We start from the raw sequence: 17,241 nt of genomic DNA on the forward strand, positions 1-17,241 counted from the left end.
ACAATATATCCATAAAGAAACTTCGAAAAATTATTAATAATATCATAACAGACAAAAAAAAACAAGATTATAAAAGTTTAATGTAATTAATGATATTCTTAAAAGCTTCATTCAAACAAAGTTATTTTAATTTTAATTATAAAATATTTAAATAAGATGAGGAATTAGTTACAGGAAGTTTTTTTTTCAAGTATAATCAACACATAAAATTATTTATGTGACAGTTTGAACAGTATGAAGTCTGTATAACTTAAAGCTTAAAACAAGTAACAATATAACAATTTTTAAATAATAAAAATTAATTACTATTAATTAAAATCAAAAGAATTGACATAAATATGTACACTTGCAGTATTAATTTATGAAGACTGATTATATGATTCTTATATCAAAAGAGTTACTTAATATTGTGGTATCAAACAACGAAAAATTAAATTTTTTTTTTCTATAGGGATGTTTTAGTTTTTCAATTTTTATCTTACATGAAATATCTATCTTTTTCCTTAGATGGTTATTTGGTGATGCTTGCTGTAAACTCTTCGCATTTCTACATCAATTTTTCAGTGTAGCAGAAATAATGTCTCTTATGTTTTTGGCAAGGGAATGTCTATGTTTAATTCAACCATCATATATAGGTAACTATAAAAAAATAAATATTTAATGAAAATAATATACAGACAAATTCTTGTAACTCGAATACCTATAACTCAAAATTTATTCTAATTCCCGGCCGTATTGTATTACCTTATATGGAAATACAATTCTTAACTCGAACAAAAATCCTATAAGTCGAAGTAAAAAATTTGTAATAGTTTATTACAAAAAATAAAATAAAAACCATCTTTAACATTAGGCCTTATTACCGATGTTATTTGCAGTTCAGAAATATGAAATAAGCGTGATCCACTTCCTCTACTATGCGATAACAAAAAAGGATGAATCAACATATAGTAAAGAGGGAAGCAAAATCTTATACTCACACGTCAGTATTCACCGGTACACGTTTGTCGTAAGAAGTGTCGGTCAATGTGTCTATAACCGTCTCAACTCATATGAAAATTTTTCGTATGCCCGTTTTGGTTTGTTTGCTACTATAAAGGGTGTTCTTATTCTTTCCTTACAACGATTAAGTGTTTAGTTTTTATTCAGTTTGATTAGTAGTTTACACTCTTTCTGTTTTTTTTTCTAATGTCGAAAAGAAATTTAAAAATACTGTCATTAGATGATGATAAAACAAGGCTCATAATGGAAATAAACGAGGGGAAAAAAGAAGAAAAACTTGATCGCATCGGTATTCGATATACCACCCAACACGCTTACAACGGTTTACAAAAACCGTGAAAAAAAATTGAAAGATGGTAGCCTTCGTAACGAACGTGTTATCAAAAGTCTGACAAGTATCCCATTGTTGAGAAAACCGTTTTAGAATATTTTAAAAACAGTCGCAATCAAAATTTATCTATCAGTGGACCAATTTTACGTGAAAATGCCAACTACTTTGTCTCGCAAATTTCAAAGCTAGTTTGAGTACGCTTAATATGTTAAAAGATAGGCATGGGATAATTTTTAAAAATGTTTGTGGACAATGCCAGTGTAAATGAAGAAGTTTGTAATACGTAGATAAACAGTACGCTAAAATAAATTATGAGCACATACAACGAATTGGACATTTTTAACGCTGACGAAACCGGATTGTTTTAAAAATGTTTACTTGATAAAAATTTAACTTTTGAAGGTGATAAATGCCATGGTGGGAAACGAAATAAAAACCGCGCCACAGTTCTTTTAGGTGCGAACATGTCGGGGACAGAAAAGTTGAAACCTCTCTTAATTGGTAAATTAAAATAAAACTCGTTGTTTTGCTAACGTTAAATCTTCGCCTATTCAATACGAAGCCAACAGAAAAGCGTGGGTTACTAGTGAAATCAGCGAAAAATGTTTATTTAAATTGGATCGTTATTATCATTAAAAAAATAGAAAGATTGTTCTTCTTATTGACAACTGCCTGCACATCCTAAATCGTTTCCTCAGGAATTATTATCGATAAAATGTGTTTTCTTTCCATCAAATTTTACCTCTAAATTCCCACCAATAGATCAGGGCATTATACAAAATTTTAAGCAAATGTACAGGAAAAGGATTATAATGAAAACGTTAGAGATGGTTGAGAAGAAAGGCAAAAACCAGAAATTAATCTTTTTCATTGCCCGTGGGAAGTTAAAAAAAATGATGTAACTGAGCTAAACATTTTTAACTCTTTTGAAAAAGCTGGATTTAAAAACCAGCAATAAGTTAATTTGTCGCAATGTGAACAAACTTGCAGTGAAAACCTTTGTTCTAGCAACAATAATGGTGGTGATAATTAATGCCCAGCGAAATAACTTTTCGGGATTATGTTTTTATACACGAAAATTTGGTAATAGCCGAATACCTTACTGACGAAGGTATTGCAATCAATACGATTAACGCAAAGATAAATGAGAATGACCCTATAGAGATCGATTCGGATAACAATGATGAACTACCCTGCGGGCCGCACCACAACTTCAATGGAAGTTTCAGATAACTGAGTCTATTCGACGATTCGTTGAGCCAAAACGTGAGGTACCAGAATCGCTTTTTTCCGCGGTGGCAGATGTAGAAAAAATGGTTGACTACACTGTATCAGAAGAAACGTCAGACGACTATCAAAACTTTTTTTTAATCGATTTTAATTAAATTCAGTTTTTTTTACGAAAGAGCCAATTATTCTTCTTTTTAAATTTTAATATTGTTTTTATTTTATCTGAAAAACGTTTAAAAACACAATCTTAGAATTTAAAACCGAATTGTGTTTTATATACAACATTGATATTTTTTACTATTCATAACAAGTATAGCCTTTTGTATTTTTCATTCATTAACGATTTTTGTGCAATAAAGTGATTATCAGTGAGAAAAAATGTGATTAATTTTCATTATTTTCGTGTGTATTTATTAGCCTACATTTTGTTTAGTGTCTTCCGCGGTAATAAAATATTCTTCAGATAAGATAAGTTTAACTTACTAACAAACATAATATATATGTATACAAACCAGTAGTACATAACGTATACTGTATTTATAATTCTGAATCATGTTATGTAATAATATTGCTGTGATATAATAAGACGGTATATGAAAAAATGCAATATTTTGTTAAGTAGTGCTGTACATTTTACGTGAGTGAATTTACAGTGGGTAGTAATTTCGTAACGTGTATGTTTTCTAACTCGAATTTTTCGTAAGTGAATTTTTTTATTCTTTGAATATTCGAGTTATAGGAATTACACTGTAATTTATAAATAAAATAATATAATCCAAATAACATAAGACAATTAGGTAAATATTTAAGTAATTAGGTTTATTAGACTTATATTACTGACAGAACAATCATTGTGTAAGAATTTATGTGAGTAGCATCCTGGAAAGGACGTGAAGTAAAGTAAAACTCCAACTGCCAAAGTGGTAGCGTCTCGGCCTTTCATCCGGAGGTCCCGGGTTCGAATCCCGGTCAGGCATGGCATTTTCACACATGCTACAAATCATTTATCTCATCCTCTGAAGCATACCTAACGGTGGTCCCAGAGGCTAAACAAACAAAAAAAAACTGCTAAAGTCATATTCAATGAACTAGTCCTACATATCATTTAAAATAGCAACGCTAGGAGCATTTGGCATACTCTATATGTTTTTGGAATTTTTTTGTGACTAATGGCCATTTTATTTCACACCAATTAAAATATACTAAATGAAATTTAATAAAAATATAATAAATAAATAAGAAATGCCATCTAAACAGAAACTGGTTCTTTCTCATCACCAATGTATTTCAGGCTAGAGGAATAGAAAAAAAATCAGTTAACACTGACAAGGATAGTTTAAATATAAATTAGAATTTAGTTCTCTTTCTTTTTATCACACTTCTGTAATGCCATGATATGACATGTTCAGATACATTTAAACTGATCTAAAACTCCCTTTAGATCAGTAAAACTGATCTAAGCATTCTCCCTTTTCATCAGTCAATAACTGTAAGAATGTTTGTCAGTAGTATTGAATAATACTACTGTATTATTAGTAGTAATAATTAGTAATAATATTATTAGTAGTAATCTGACAAAGTAGTTACTTTGTCAGATTACTTTATATCTCACCTTTTCTTCCACCTTCTTTGCACTATTAAAAGTTATTTGATAGATTTTAGTCTCAACATTTACAATAGTCTGAAAATTGATTCATATAGATCTTTTTGCCGAGCTAACTATTTCTTTCATAATAACAATAAACAATACCAAATTTAACTAAAATGAAAATGTTTATAATTATTTAATTTTATAAAAAATAAACTTGTAGATGAAATATGACTGATCTAAACAATTATACAGAGACACTTATGAAAAACCTGATTTATAAACTCTTTTATAATTTGCATACAAGAAGAATTTGTAAGATAGTGTAACAAGACCGGTATAGCAGGTCTGAGTAACAGATTCCTACAAATAGAAAATAGTAGAAAATTTAATAATTGGAGGAATCTAGAAAGGGACTAAAAGGAACCCTTTTAGTAAAGGTAACAGGTTCGCTTAACTATCATCTTCTGTAATACTGTCTTCTGACACACAATAAACACATGTTTGTACCATGAGAAGATTTACCAGACCGGGTTAAGAAATGCATGAGAACGAACAGACTCGGTCGATCATTCTCACACTTGGAGTTGGGTCCAATGCGACAGGTAAAGAAGATAGCAGTATAAATACTATGGGGTAAACCATTTAAAAATCAGTTCTGCAACCAGTCCAGCGAGACGCCGACATCAGTTTAGCGAGGAGAAGCTGCGATGTGAGTCTGTGAGATGTTAGTCAGTGAGAGTATTGTGTGAGGAGGACAGTGAAGGCACGAATTTCCAGTGTGAATTAAGTTCGATATAATTAAGGTGATGCCACGAGTAATTCCAGTAAACAAATAATACTATCAGTGAGTTACTCTAAGACTATAAGTGAAAGAGACAATGTACTAAATTTCACTCATAAACTGTTGGAGTAGTTTTATTTGTGAACAGCAAAGGTGGCAGTGAAAAACTCTATACTTCTCTTATCTATTGTACTATTGTTATTAATACAAGACTAGTGGTTAAAAATGTTAAGACTAGCAGTCGTGCCATATCTTTTGTAAATGGGGACTGAATTCTGGTTTTCATTATTTATCTAACTGCAAATAAATCCTGACGATTATTTTAATCATCAGGATGTAATATGTATGACTGTTTTGTATGTAATCTCTGTTTATTATTATGACTGACATTACGATTATTTGTTTGTTATTGACATGTAATATTATTATTGTTCACTGTTGCCATTACTGTCTTCTAATTATTAATGTGAGATTTTTTTTATTTGTATGATTTTATTATTATTATTTTTATTTTTATTATCCTGATTATTATTGTGGTTGTGATCACTATGATTAATATTGGTTTATTTACTATTTTTCGTTAATTGTTTGCACTTATTATTATTATTATTACACTGTCATTGTTCATGTTTTTAAACCAATAAACTGTAATTATATAAACATTCTAAATTGTCAATCTCTCAGTATCCTGCTGGAGGTGTGAACATGCGACAATATTATAATTAATAAAATATTCTGGATATTGCAATTTGTCTGAGCCATTTCAATAATTTGATTGTTCATAATAATTCTGTGCTATAATTAGTTAAGATTTAGTGAGCTCTGGTTGAATAGGAAAATTCATTACTCAAATGGATATTGAAAAGATTAGCTAAAAGAATCTGCTAAGTAAATACTTTGATCATTTTAATCAGAAAGAGTGTTTTCATATTTTCTAAGGTGATAATAAGAGTGCCTTTTTGTCACTTGTAAAAACGGCTGAATTCAAAGATTTGATTATAGCCATTGTTAAGTTGGTTTATAGTTTATATATCCAGTTAAGTAGCTATAAATTTCCCAAATTTAGCGGGGTAAAAATAGGTCAGTATTAAAGTAAAAAGGGTCAGTTTCTTGAAAGCATTCTGAATGGCCTGAATAAAGATTTACCTATTCTTAGAGTATGTTAAATTTTAAAGAAATTTAAAATAATGTAAAGCCCAATCTACCCTTCCCAGGACTTGATTGAGGTGATATTTATCAGCTAATAAACATTGATCTTGCCCACTATTAATGGAAATATTAGCTTTATTTTTACCTTGATATTTCAAATAAATAGATATATGAAATATATAATAAATAATATATAACATACAAATAATACTACTTTTATTCATAAAAAAAACTACCCAGTCAGGGCTCATTTTGCTCTAATGCACCTCCTGTGTGCATTATTCATATGGTTGTGAGAACAGTACTGATAAATAACAATTAAAGCCTGAAAAGCCCTCTTTCCGCTAATGTTTCTGGACATAATTAGTGTTTTTTTAAATGTTTATCCACATTCAACAAGCACATTAATATTTACTGATACTTTTCAGTTATATATGGACCTTAAGCTAAACTATATGGACCTATGGATTTGTAATAACAGGAATTAAGCCTTACCAAGGAAGATTTGTTCAGTAGAAAATTTATCTACATTGATTAATAATTTTTGTCAAACGATGCTAAAAAATACAAACATATCAATTATGGATTAACCAAACATCAAATAAAATTGCCTACATTTTTAAGAAAGGTGTCTAATGTGTAATTTTCAAAACTACAGACAAAACAAATATGGACAAACTTAGCAACCAAATAGAATTCAAATTAAACTGTAATACTTGCTAAAGTATTGGATCGGGCAGACTGGACAACATTTATCCATAGATGCAGATACAACACATAACAGTAGAATCAAGTTTTACAATTCACCCATCTGAACCAAGGCACAGACAAAGAGATTAACCACAAAATTAAAATTTTATAAATAAATCAAAATCTCAACACATTTGAACAATATAAAATCTACATACATACTAAATTTTATGAAAAACCAACACAACAGAGGCCAGTTATACTACTCGACTACTTACAAAAGGACTGCCTAAAGAATCTTTAGACAGCTACTAATACGTAAAGTATCTCTGTTAACTCCAATTTTAAAGGAACAGTACAAATTAACTCTGGAAATATCCTTTGGAAGAACAATTTTCAAGTAATTTAAAAGTAAGTGATTCATTTTTTTATACTTATTGTTAAAATACTGCTGGAAATGTAAAGTGTCTGAGAAAATCAAACTTTAAATTAAAATTACATCAAAAGAAATCAATTATAAAAATTTCACTACTATACGAAGAAAAATATACTTTGTAAATAATGTGTATCAATCAACTCAAATTTAAGCAGAAATGTGGAATGTAAAAGAGAAATACAAACATTAAACATCTTATCTAAGATGTAATTAATACATTATCTTATGCATTTTAGAATTGATTAAGTAATGGTGCTATGGCTGTCAGTAGAACACCACTCACTAATCCTTCAAACACACAGCACTGGTTACAGTTCTGTAACGTAACACTATAGTAGAACTTGTTACTCATTTTCATGTCACAACTTTCCACTTAGCAATCAAAAATACTATTACTACTACCTAACCATGTACTTTAGCACTATCTAACCATTAATACTACATTTTGTTACAAAATACTTTGATTGAAATCAAAACTTCCCTGCTAACACAGTAAAAGAGTATCAGGGTTAAGTAGATATCAGAAGGTTCTGTATTTTGTAATCAAACAGAATGAAAAACAGAATTTCCTCAGTTTCAAATATGTAAATGTGTGGTCAAATATAATCTTGATGAATAGTTTTAAAAGGGTGGTTTCTACAAAAAGTAAAACCTAGGAGATGGTCAAATGTACTTCCTATACTTTTTAAACATATTTATGATTTATGTTTTTTAACTTTTATGAAAATTGTTTCTAGTCTTAATTTTCCTATTTTCTATTTTTGTCCTTTGAAGTCTTTTTTTTTTATATATGCTTATCAGTTAAAACATAAACTTTAACTTTTATCCTAATTATCTATTTCAGCTATTTTTATTCTTTTTTTAATTTTTATTAAAATAAAATAACAAATAGAAGGGTAGCTAAAATACCCTTATATTATTCTATTATTAAATATTTAGAATAGTTTAAAATATATAACAATTCTTTCTTTCTACAATGTTTTTTCATTCACAAACTAAAATTGTCTTAAATTTGTAAATTAAGAAAGGATGTCATAATTTTTCTTCAATATTTAAAACTTTTTTAAATCACTTTAAAAGTATATAATTGCCTAAAAAAGATTTTAAAAAGTCAGCTAGTAGTTTGTTGCTGAATTCTCTTGCTATGATACATTTCATTAAATTAATACACAATACCCAGATTAAAAAAAATATTTATATCATTCCATATGCTGTAATGGTATGTAAATTTAGTTTCTTTTTTACTTTATTTGTGATAAAGTAATTGAAGATTATATAAGCAACTGCTTAGCATTCTTTCAATTATCTAATTGGAAACTATATCAGTAATGAGAATTTCAAACCTAAAAAAATAAACACTCAAACATTTGTCTAATTATTTTGATTCTGCACTTAAATTTAATGTTCAAAAGGTGTGATTTACATATAAAGAAATTTTTCCAACTTTGTTCTGAACATTTTTTCTGTTAGGATACTTTTAAATGGAAATAAAACATATGACTGCATACCTTATTAAAAGCATCATTCTTGCCCCTGTTGAAACATTATCACTTACCATCACCACTTAATAATCTTTTAGAATTAAAAAAGAAATGTTATTCTGCAAATTTAATATATGCAATTTTATATATATATTTATTTAATATAAGTTACTTTTAATTTAAAAAAGGTGGCTTTTAATTAAATCCATATAATTTTTAAAAATATATGTTCAATCCCTATTATAAGCAAATTCACCAAATTTGTATTTATTTTTTATTTTATAAGTTCCTTTTGTGGTACCATTGTAAGTTTTCTGGATAATCTGAAAATAATTTTTGTTAGATGTCATCATTACTCCCCATACTGAGTTAAAGCAAGGTATAAAATCATTTCACAATAGTAATAGATGTATAATTTATTGTTTTACATTATTTATCCCAACCTTTCAGGATGCATATGAAGCACCTGAGTTATAAGAGGCACTAGAGCTTTACTGTCTGAGTAATGGTACTCACTATACAAGTAGTTCTTTATAACCACTGGGTTGGTCTAGTGTTGAACACGTCTTCGCAAATCAGCTGATTTGGAAGTCGAGAGTTCCAGTGTTCAAGTCCTAGTAAAGGCAGTCATTTTTATACGGATTTGAATAGTAGATTGTGGATACCGGTGTTCTTCAATACCAGTTAGGTTTCAATTAACCACACATCTCAGAAATGGTCGACCTGAGACTGTACAAGACTACACTTCACTTACACTCATGCATATCATCCTCTGAAGTAATACCTGATGGTAATTCTCAGAGGACAGTAAAAAGGAAGGTAGTTCTTACCATAAACAAGGTGAAGCTGTCAATTATAGGGCTGAATATCATCTGCATTTCAGTGAGTTTGTCATAATGATAGCAACTTTAAATTTGATTCGGTAAAAAGGTAACAGGAAGCCATTCACTTCTCATTTTCCTTGGCTCCGGAACCTCCGATACATTCAGACATGCTGTTCGTCTGTAAGGTGTGAGGCGGGATCTGGTTCCCAGATCCGGACAAGTATCCAGTACGCGATCATGCGGCGGTGGGGAGGGACGAGCTGTGTGCGGTATAGCAATCTATTTAGCTAGCTATGGTACAGTAATATTAATACACACACATAGCCACCGTTTCTATATCATCGTTGCAGTCTACGATACACATTGCCTATCCTGCCCCTTCCCTCTTCATATTCTCTCTTCTCTCTCTCGGACCGTTTTTGTATATAAATAGCGAGCGCGGTACGCTGCTTATATCACATATATGAAACAACTACACATTGCTGTACGTCTTAGCGACAACAAATTGATTTTAACCAAATCTAATATTTTAAATATGCAATCAGTCGACGACCTATTAAAAGCTAGAAAGAACAAACGCTTCAGAGCACCACGACTTGGGGATCCGGCAACCACTTTTAGAGACGAAGAGAACTATATTACAACACCAGAAGAACGGGCACACATTTTATCAAGTTCAGAAGAAGAACAAGAAACTCAATTGCCGGACAAGTATACAAGTATACATTGTATACAAGTAGTTCTTTATAACCACTGGGTTGGTCTAGTGTTGAACACGTCTTCGCAAATCAGCTGATTTGGAAGTCGAGAGTTCCAGTGTTCAAGTCCTAGTAAAGGCAGTCATTTTTATACGGATTTGAATAGTAGATTGTGGATACCGGTGTTCTTCAATACCAGTTAGGTTTCAATTAACCACACATCTCAGAAATGGTCGACCTGAGACTGTACAAGACTACACTTCACTTACACTCATGCATATCATCCTCTGAAGTAATACCTGATGGTAATTCTCAGAGGACAGTAAAAAGGAAGGTAGTTCTTACCATAAACAAGGTGAAGCTGTCAATTATAGGGCTGAATATCATCTGCATTTCAGTGAGTTTGTCATAATGATAGCAACTTTAAATTTGATTCGGTAAAAAGGTAACAGGAAGCCATTCACTTCTCATTTTCCTTGGTAAGCCTCTTCTGTTTCTTTTTTCCTGTTTAGCCTCCGGTAACTACCGTTTAGATAATTCTTCAGAGGATGAATGAGGATGATATGTATGAGTGTAAATGAAGTGTAGTCTTGTACATTCTCAGTTCGACCATTCCTGAGATGTGTGGTTAATTGAAACCCAACCACCAAAGAACACCGGTATCCACGATCTAGTATTCAAATCCGTGTAAAAATAACTGGCTTTACTAAGACTTGAACGCTGTAACTCTCGACTTCCAAATCAGCTGATTTGGGAAGACGCGTTAACCACTAGACCAACCCGGTGGGTTTCCTTGGTAAGCCTGGCATGAAATTTGTTATTCTTAAGAATGGTTCTGTGATTTTTAGGAGTGATTCATGATAGGCTGTCGACAACTATTGTGGTTGTGGCATGTAACTCATATCCTCACATTTTACTTTTAATATTGTATTGTACTGCTATACTGTATTAACATGTAATCTGCAGTCATTATTTTATTCAATGTCATGAAAAATTTCAAGAACTTCAGTTGAAAAACTTAAAATAAAAGAATAGTCCATTCTACTTCATTTCAGATAATTTTACCTCATTCTCAACATCAACATTCTTTTCTTATTTTTATCAAGTCATAGTTTGTATTTCTTGTGAACAGCTCTTTTTCATATTTGCAATGATTTTTTTGTTAGCTTACCCGTACTTGAAAAAAACTAAACAATTTTAAATTAAATAAACTCTAACTAGATTGGTAGTACAGGCGGTAGCATGCAAAAGTCCTTCATTAAATTCTGGCTAGAGTACCGGAAAATGATGAATCATCCCCACTGTAGTTGATATTAACCTTAATAGTTGATGTGATTTAAAAATAAGAAAAAACTTTTAAAATCAATAGAAGTAACTTCAATAATACTATTGAATACTATTTAATATTTTTTTTAAATTTTGATTTATTGAAGTTAAAAAAAAAATTAATGCTAAATAAGTTATTTAATTTTAATTTGAAATTAACTAAAATTTTATAAAACCAAAACATTTGAAAAAAATTGATTGATATTCGTTTTGTAATATTCAAAGAATTTTCTTAAGTCTGTTTTATTTTTCTATAGTTAATTTTATTTATCGTATTTTTGACCTGTCATCACATTTTATAATTCTGTTTTCTATAGTGAAGACTCTTTCAGCATCTTGTGTATTTCAGCAATACGTAAGAGAATACTGCGTGACTTTTGAATAAAAATATAACTGTTATTTTTATTCACTATTTTTTTATTTATTTGTTGAATTCTTAAGTAACTATGCTGGAACATGGCAATCTGGATTGCAATGTTCCAACAGGTTGGAAACAGCTACTATAAAAATTAAAAAAAATAAAATAAAAGTACAAATTCTAGGCATTTTAGAAGAGATTGGATATTTTTGTAAGTGTTGAAATCAGTTTCAAATCATTACTTGCTGTTTAATAATTTTAATCTTTGTCTCTAGGTAATACGAAGAATTACATAGGTTCCACATTAGCAGTATGGTTAATGTCATTGTTCTGGGCTATTCTACCATTTTTTAATTTTGGAAGGTATTGTCTACTGTTTTATCTACTCTTAATAGTTTTTTTTTTCTAATCTGTATAATTTTTTTCTTTTAAATATATAAATTGTTTTACATTCAATTAAATGAACCATTTTTATCATTTCTTGATAATATTACTAATTTTTGTAGCCGATTCCAACTGTTTCTTTCTGGAAACTTTCTGGAAAATTCATGATGAACCTTCTGGATGAAAGGCAAAGAGCTCCATCACAGAAGTCAGGAATAGGTAAACAATAATTGCGTAGTAAACTTATAAGAAAGTACTGGTGATGCAAGCAATTTATGTTTGATGGAAAGACACCTACAAGTTTTTATTTTCTATTTATTTATAAGATAATTTTAGAATCTGCAGATCCTGTATCATCCTCATAAGTTAACTTTTTACTAGTTTCAATCTTGTGCTTATTCTTTTTACTTCTGTTCAGTAATCAAATTTTGTAAATCTTTATTTACTTCAAAACGTATCTTGTCTTTTGGTCCATTTGTCACTTGCCCAGCGACAATCAGGATCACTTCTAAATTAGCTTCACTTGATTGTGTGCTTCTTTCCTTTGCTCACGGCTTTATTGCCTTAATCTTCTTGCCTACAACTTCAAAAGTCCTCCTGATTGGTTTAAAAGTTTTCCTTAAACCTTTCCTTAACCTTTCCTAACCTTCTCCTCTAATCTCTGCCTCTGATTGTACTCTGTATTTTTCTCTCTTCATTATCATCCGTGATTTAAGTACATTAATCAATATCAAGCAAATTATATTCATATCAATTATCAATTTTGAACTAGGGGATGCATAAAATCTCCAATATTTTTTAAACATGTAAAATTGTTTTGATGATGCATCTTTCCTTTGATCTCCATCATTAACATTATTACTGTAGGTAAACCAAGTCTCTAGGTATTTAAATTTTATCATTATGTTCACTCCATTCATATCTCCATCTCTTATTTTATGTTTGAATCAGTTCATAGATATGTCTTGCCTTGATTCATTTAAAGTCCTCTCTGAATATATTTTAGTACAGCATACTATTCAGCTGTTACATTATATTATTGGTCTAATGTAATCATTATTGTTCTTCAATAAAATGGTTATCTCTGACATTTCCGATTGCATATTATCAAAAGGTTTTCCAGCACAATATTAAAAAAACTGAATGTTTTCTTTTTTTGTATGTACAGCAATTTTTAGTCTCTAATTCATCTGTTAATATTTATTCTTCATATATGATTTCAACCCTTCTGTATAGGATAGTTCAACTGTTTTTCATAGCTATATAAATACTCTAACATACCTTAAAAATTCTAAAAAGTAGAATTTATCAGAACTATCATGTACTTGGGAAAAAATATTTAATCCTACTTGCATTTCTCCCATAATTGAAGAATGATGAAAATTTGGCTCATTGTTGAATTTCTAGGTTTAACAAGCTTCAAAATTCTTGAGTAGTCAAGAATTAGTGGTAAAATACCCTGTAATCTGTAGTTGGTACACTACAAATAATACTCTGCATAACATAAACATGCCAAACAATAATTTTTTTTAAGATCTAAAAGCAAAAAGATTCCTGCATAATTAATGTAGGAATCTTTTTATTCATCACTAGTCTTATCATTCTTCTCAAGAATAAGAATGACTGCCATCTTCCTTTCATGAAGGATTCCTTGTTTCTGCTGTACATTTCTGATCACCTGTGCCCTAAGTTTTCTAATCATTCTCCTGGCTTTAATCAACTCTGCCACTTTAATATCTTCTGCTGTCTTGCTTTTTAACATTTGCTATTTAATTTGACATTTTCAGCTCCAATGCTCATATATTTTTATTCATCATTCATCAAATTAATATTTCTTCTATCATATTGTGACTTCACAATTAAGCAGTTCATAAAAATACCTCTTCACTAGTTCTTCTTTCTTGGGTGTGATATTCCCTTCATTTTTTTAAAGTAAGTCAGTGTTCTTGTCAATATTGTAGTAAATATATAGATATATTATTTTTACCTTTGTCATTTCTCATTATTTTTCACTTATTAAATTTGCAAACAAAAACAACAAATTTATCTGAAACACAAAAACCCTTTATTAAGCAAATTATTACTGACAAATTCATGTATTTCTCATTTTTCTAATTGTAAAATTTGGTGTTATAAAAACTATTCATAATAATAAAATTTAATATAATATTAATAAAATTATTTTAAAGTGTCAATAGAATCTAATATAAAACTTATTCTTTCAAATGTTGTCAGGTAGCAATGATTATAAAAAAAATGTCATATGCTGATAGCAGTGAATTTATTTTTATAAAATATACTATGGAATATAATCACTCTAATTTTTTTATTTATAATTTTTCAGATATAGTTGTGATGTTGCTGGAATTTCTTGCGATTTGGACTGGTCATCTCGAACAAAATCTGAATTTTCCTACAATATGAGTTACTTGTTATTTGCTGTTGTTCTTCCTCTATTTCTAGCGTAATTTTTATATCTATTTTTAATTTGTTGCATATAAGATATTTAAACTGTGCTAGCTGTAACTCCAAAAAATCATTTTTTTATTCTATTGGATTATTGAAGAATAAATACATTTGTTCTTCTGTAAATTATATAAATAAAAGTTTATGCTTAAATGAAGAAACTGTATCATGAAGTAGCTTCTGTTCTGTAACATATTTTGTTACTAATATTAATATTAGAGGAGCATACTTAGCAAAAGATGATTATAGTAATTGTAAATGCAGAAACTACTTGGTACCTGGTGTTTGATTTATATGTGCATTGCTTCATACAGGGGCTTTCTGCCTGTAAAGTGATTGAGTTTTTGTTCATTGTTGTTGTTGTGAGTGCATGTGGATTTGAAGTGGCAACAACTGCTCGTGTAAGTGCTCTGCACCAAGCAAGGATTCACCCAGATAGGGTTCACCGTAGTCCTGCTTGTGATTTTTTCAGAACAGGAGTCCTAATCAGACTTTTTGTAATTGCTCTCACTTGCATAAATGATCCAGTCTCAGCTAAGAGGTTCGAAAAGTGACAGGAGGACAATCGGTCGCCTGTATCTCACTGTGGGCAATTGTCACATTTGTAGGCTTATCCAAAAAAAGTAGTAGTTATCAGTGAGTCGGTAGATAGATTAGCTTATTTTATTTACTTAGGGAAGCACTGGCAAAGATGTTGATTGTGTAGTCTGGAGAGTCTAAGGGAAAATCCAAGCAGATTAGAAATGAAGAGGTCATTGGGAGGAGAGAGGAGGATGTTTCCTTTTTCCTCCAATGATGAAAGCCAAGCTAGTCAAGCAGGTACATCCACCTGGGTACTAAAAAGTAGTCTGATAAGTGATTTCATTAAGGCTGGGGCAGGGCTGGTGGTTCTGCCCCTCTAGTAGCACAATTTGAGGAACAATGTGAGCATTTGTTGGGGTTTCTTATAGGTTCTCAAAGTGCCTCTGCAGCAGTTTGCAGATGAATGATTCTGAGTCTTGCCTCTAAGCCAACTGAAATCAAAGAGGTTATAGTTAAAGAAACAATTTCAATCCCGGACCAGTGCCTGTGACTATTAGGGCAGAGCAGAAATATTTTGCCAAGCTGCTTAAAGGAAAGCAGGAGGTCAGCTTAGGCTGTAAGCAGCCAGAGTCATCTTCCTAAATAGGAAAGAGGGGTCTACAATACAATTAAAGAAATTAGAGGGGAATTTCAGACTGCCGTCCATGGCAAGAAATAAAATTTAAGAACTAGGAACTTAAAGGATACTAGGATAACCAGATCTTTCTGGTTATCATAATGGATGACAAGGGGTACAGTTAAAGTCATTTCAGAATCTGTCGTTAGTAAAAAGTTGGAGATTAAGGTGGACCAGAAATGTAAAAGGAGTCCTCAAGCTATTGTCTATGACATAGAACGTCACCTGCCCAAGGAGGAGGTTGTATCTCTCATATGGAAGCAAAACACTGACTTGGATGAGGCACATTCAAGTCTGCAGGTTTTTGTATAAAACTGATAGACGTGATGCCCAAAGTACCACATATATTCAAAGTAGGGCCTAGTCTGTTTAACAAGTTTGTTGCTGAGGGTAGGTTGTTTGTGGATTTCTTTTCTTGTAGTCAAGGAGCATATTGATGTTCAGAGGTGTTTTAAGAGTTGTAGATTTGATCATAGGACAAAATTCTGTCTATATACCTCACTCTGTGTGAATTTGGTGATGAGGGTCACAAGTGTGAAGAGTATTCTAAAAAGCCTAAGGCTCCTACTTATGTAAATTGCAGAAGGTTGCACAAGGATTATAAGCACTCCATCAATAGTAAGGTCTCTGTGTTCGTTATTTGAGAGCTGTTGAGATGTATTTTAATTCATTACATGGTTAAGTTTGGACAGATAAATTCTCAAGATGCTTTCATTGCTCAGATCAAGTTAGATGAAATTGTTGAAAGGAGATCCCTCAATATAATTCTTCTGCAACACCCATATATGATACAGTACAATCTGCCACGTTTTAATAGTCTGTAAACATTTTATACTGGAAGTAACAATATGTCCACAGTTCTGTGTAGGAGGACATTGGATTGTGTCTTTTTGAGGCAGATTTTTGATACTCATCATGTCACTCTAAAACTCAAGGTCATGATTTCTGTGTAGTTTGTTTGTATTTTTAATACAGAAATCCCACTGAGGAACATTAGAAAAGTGGGATAGAAGTTTTAGTATAGTTGGTAATTGTCCTATAATGCTAGCTGCTGATGCTTTGGCGTAGGAGTCGTAGATAATAGAGATGAATTTGCTGAAGGCTTGGTTGAACAGTATGGATTAGAGGTCTTTAATGTTTTCGGTGAGGTACCTACATATCTTGTATGCTGGAATGGTAGATGGAAGGAAATTGTGTGGTGGAACAAATATTGATATTGCTGTTGGTAGGAATATTCTTGGTAGATTGATGCTTGGTCTGTTGTTGATGGTTGTTCTAATGATCATTGAATTATCT

The 17,241-nt window shown here is 30.8% G+C and overlaps 1 protein-coding gene across 1 annotated transcript in view; it reads left to right on the forward strand.

Moving 5' to 3' along the window:
• The window catches only part of LOC142320308 (visual pigment-like receptor peropsin), a 38,438-nt gene that overhangs the window by 6,083 nt on the left and 15,114 nt on the right, over window positions 1-17,241 (forward strand). The window contains exons 3-5 of the mRNA XM_075358016.1: window positions 508-635; window positions 12,173-12,260; window positions 14,626-14,745. Of these exons, the coding sequence (XP_075214131.1) occupies window positions 508-635; window positions 12,173-12,260; window positions 14,626-14,745 (336 nt within the window). The remainder of the gene's footprint in view (window positions 1-507; window positions 636-12,172; window positions 12,261-14,625; window positions 14,746-17,241) is intronic.

This window comes from Lycorma delicatula, chromosome 2 (assembly GCF_047948215.1).
Source record: "Lycorma delicatula isolate Av1 chromosome 2, ASM4794821v1, whole genome shotgun sequence".
Classification (NCBI taxonomy): domain Eukaryota; kingdom Metazoa; phylum Arthropoda; class Insecta; order Hemiptera; family Fulgoridae; genus Lycorma; species Lycorma delicatula.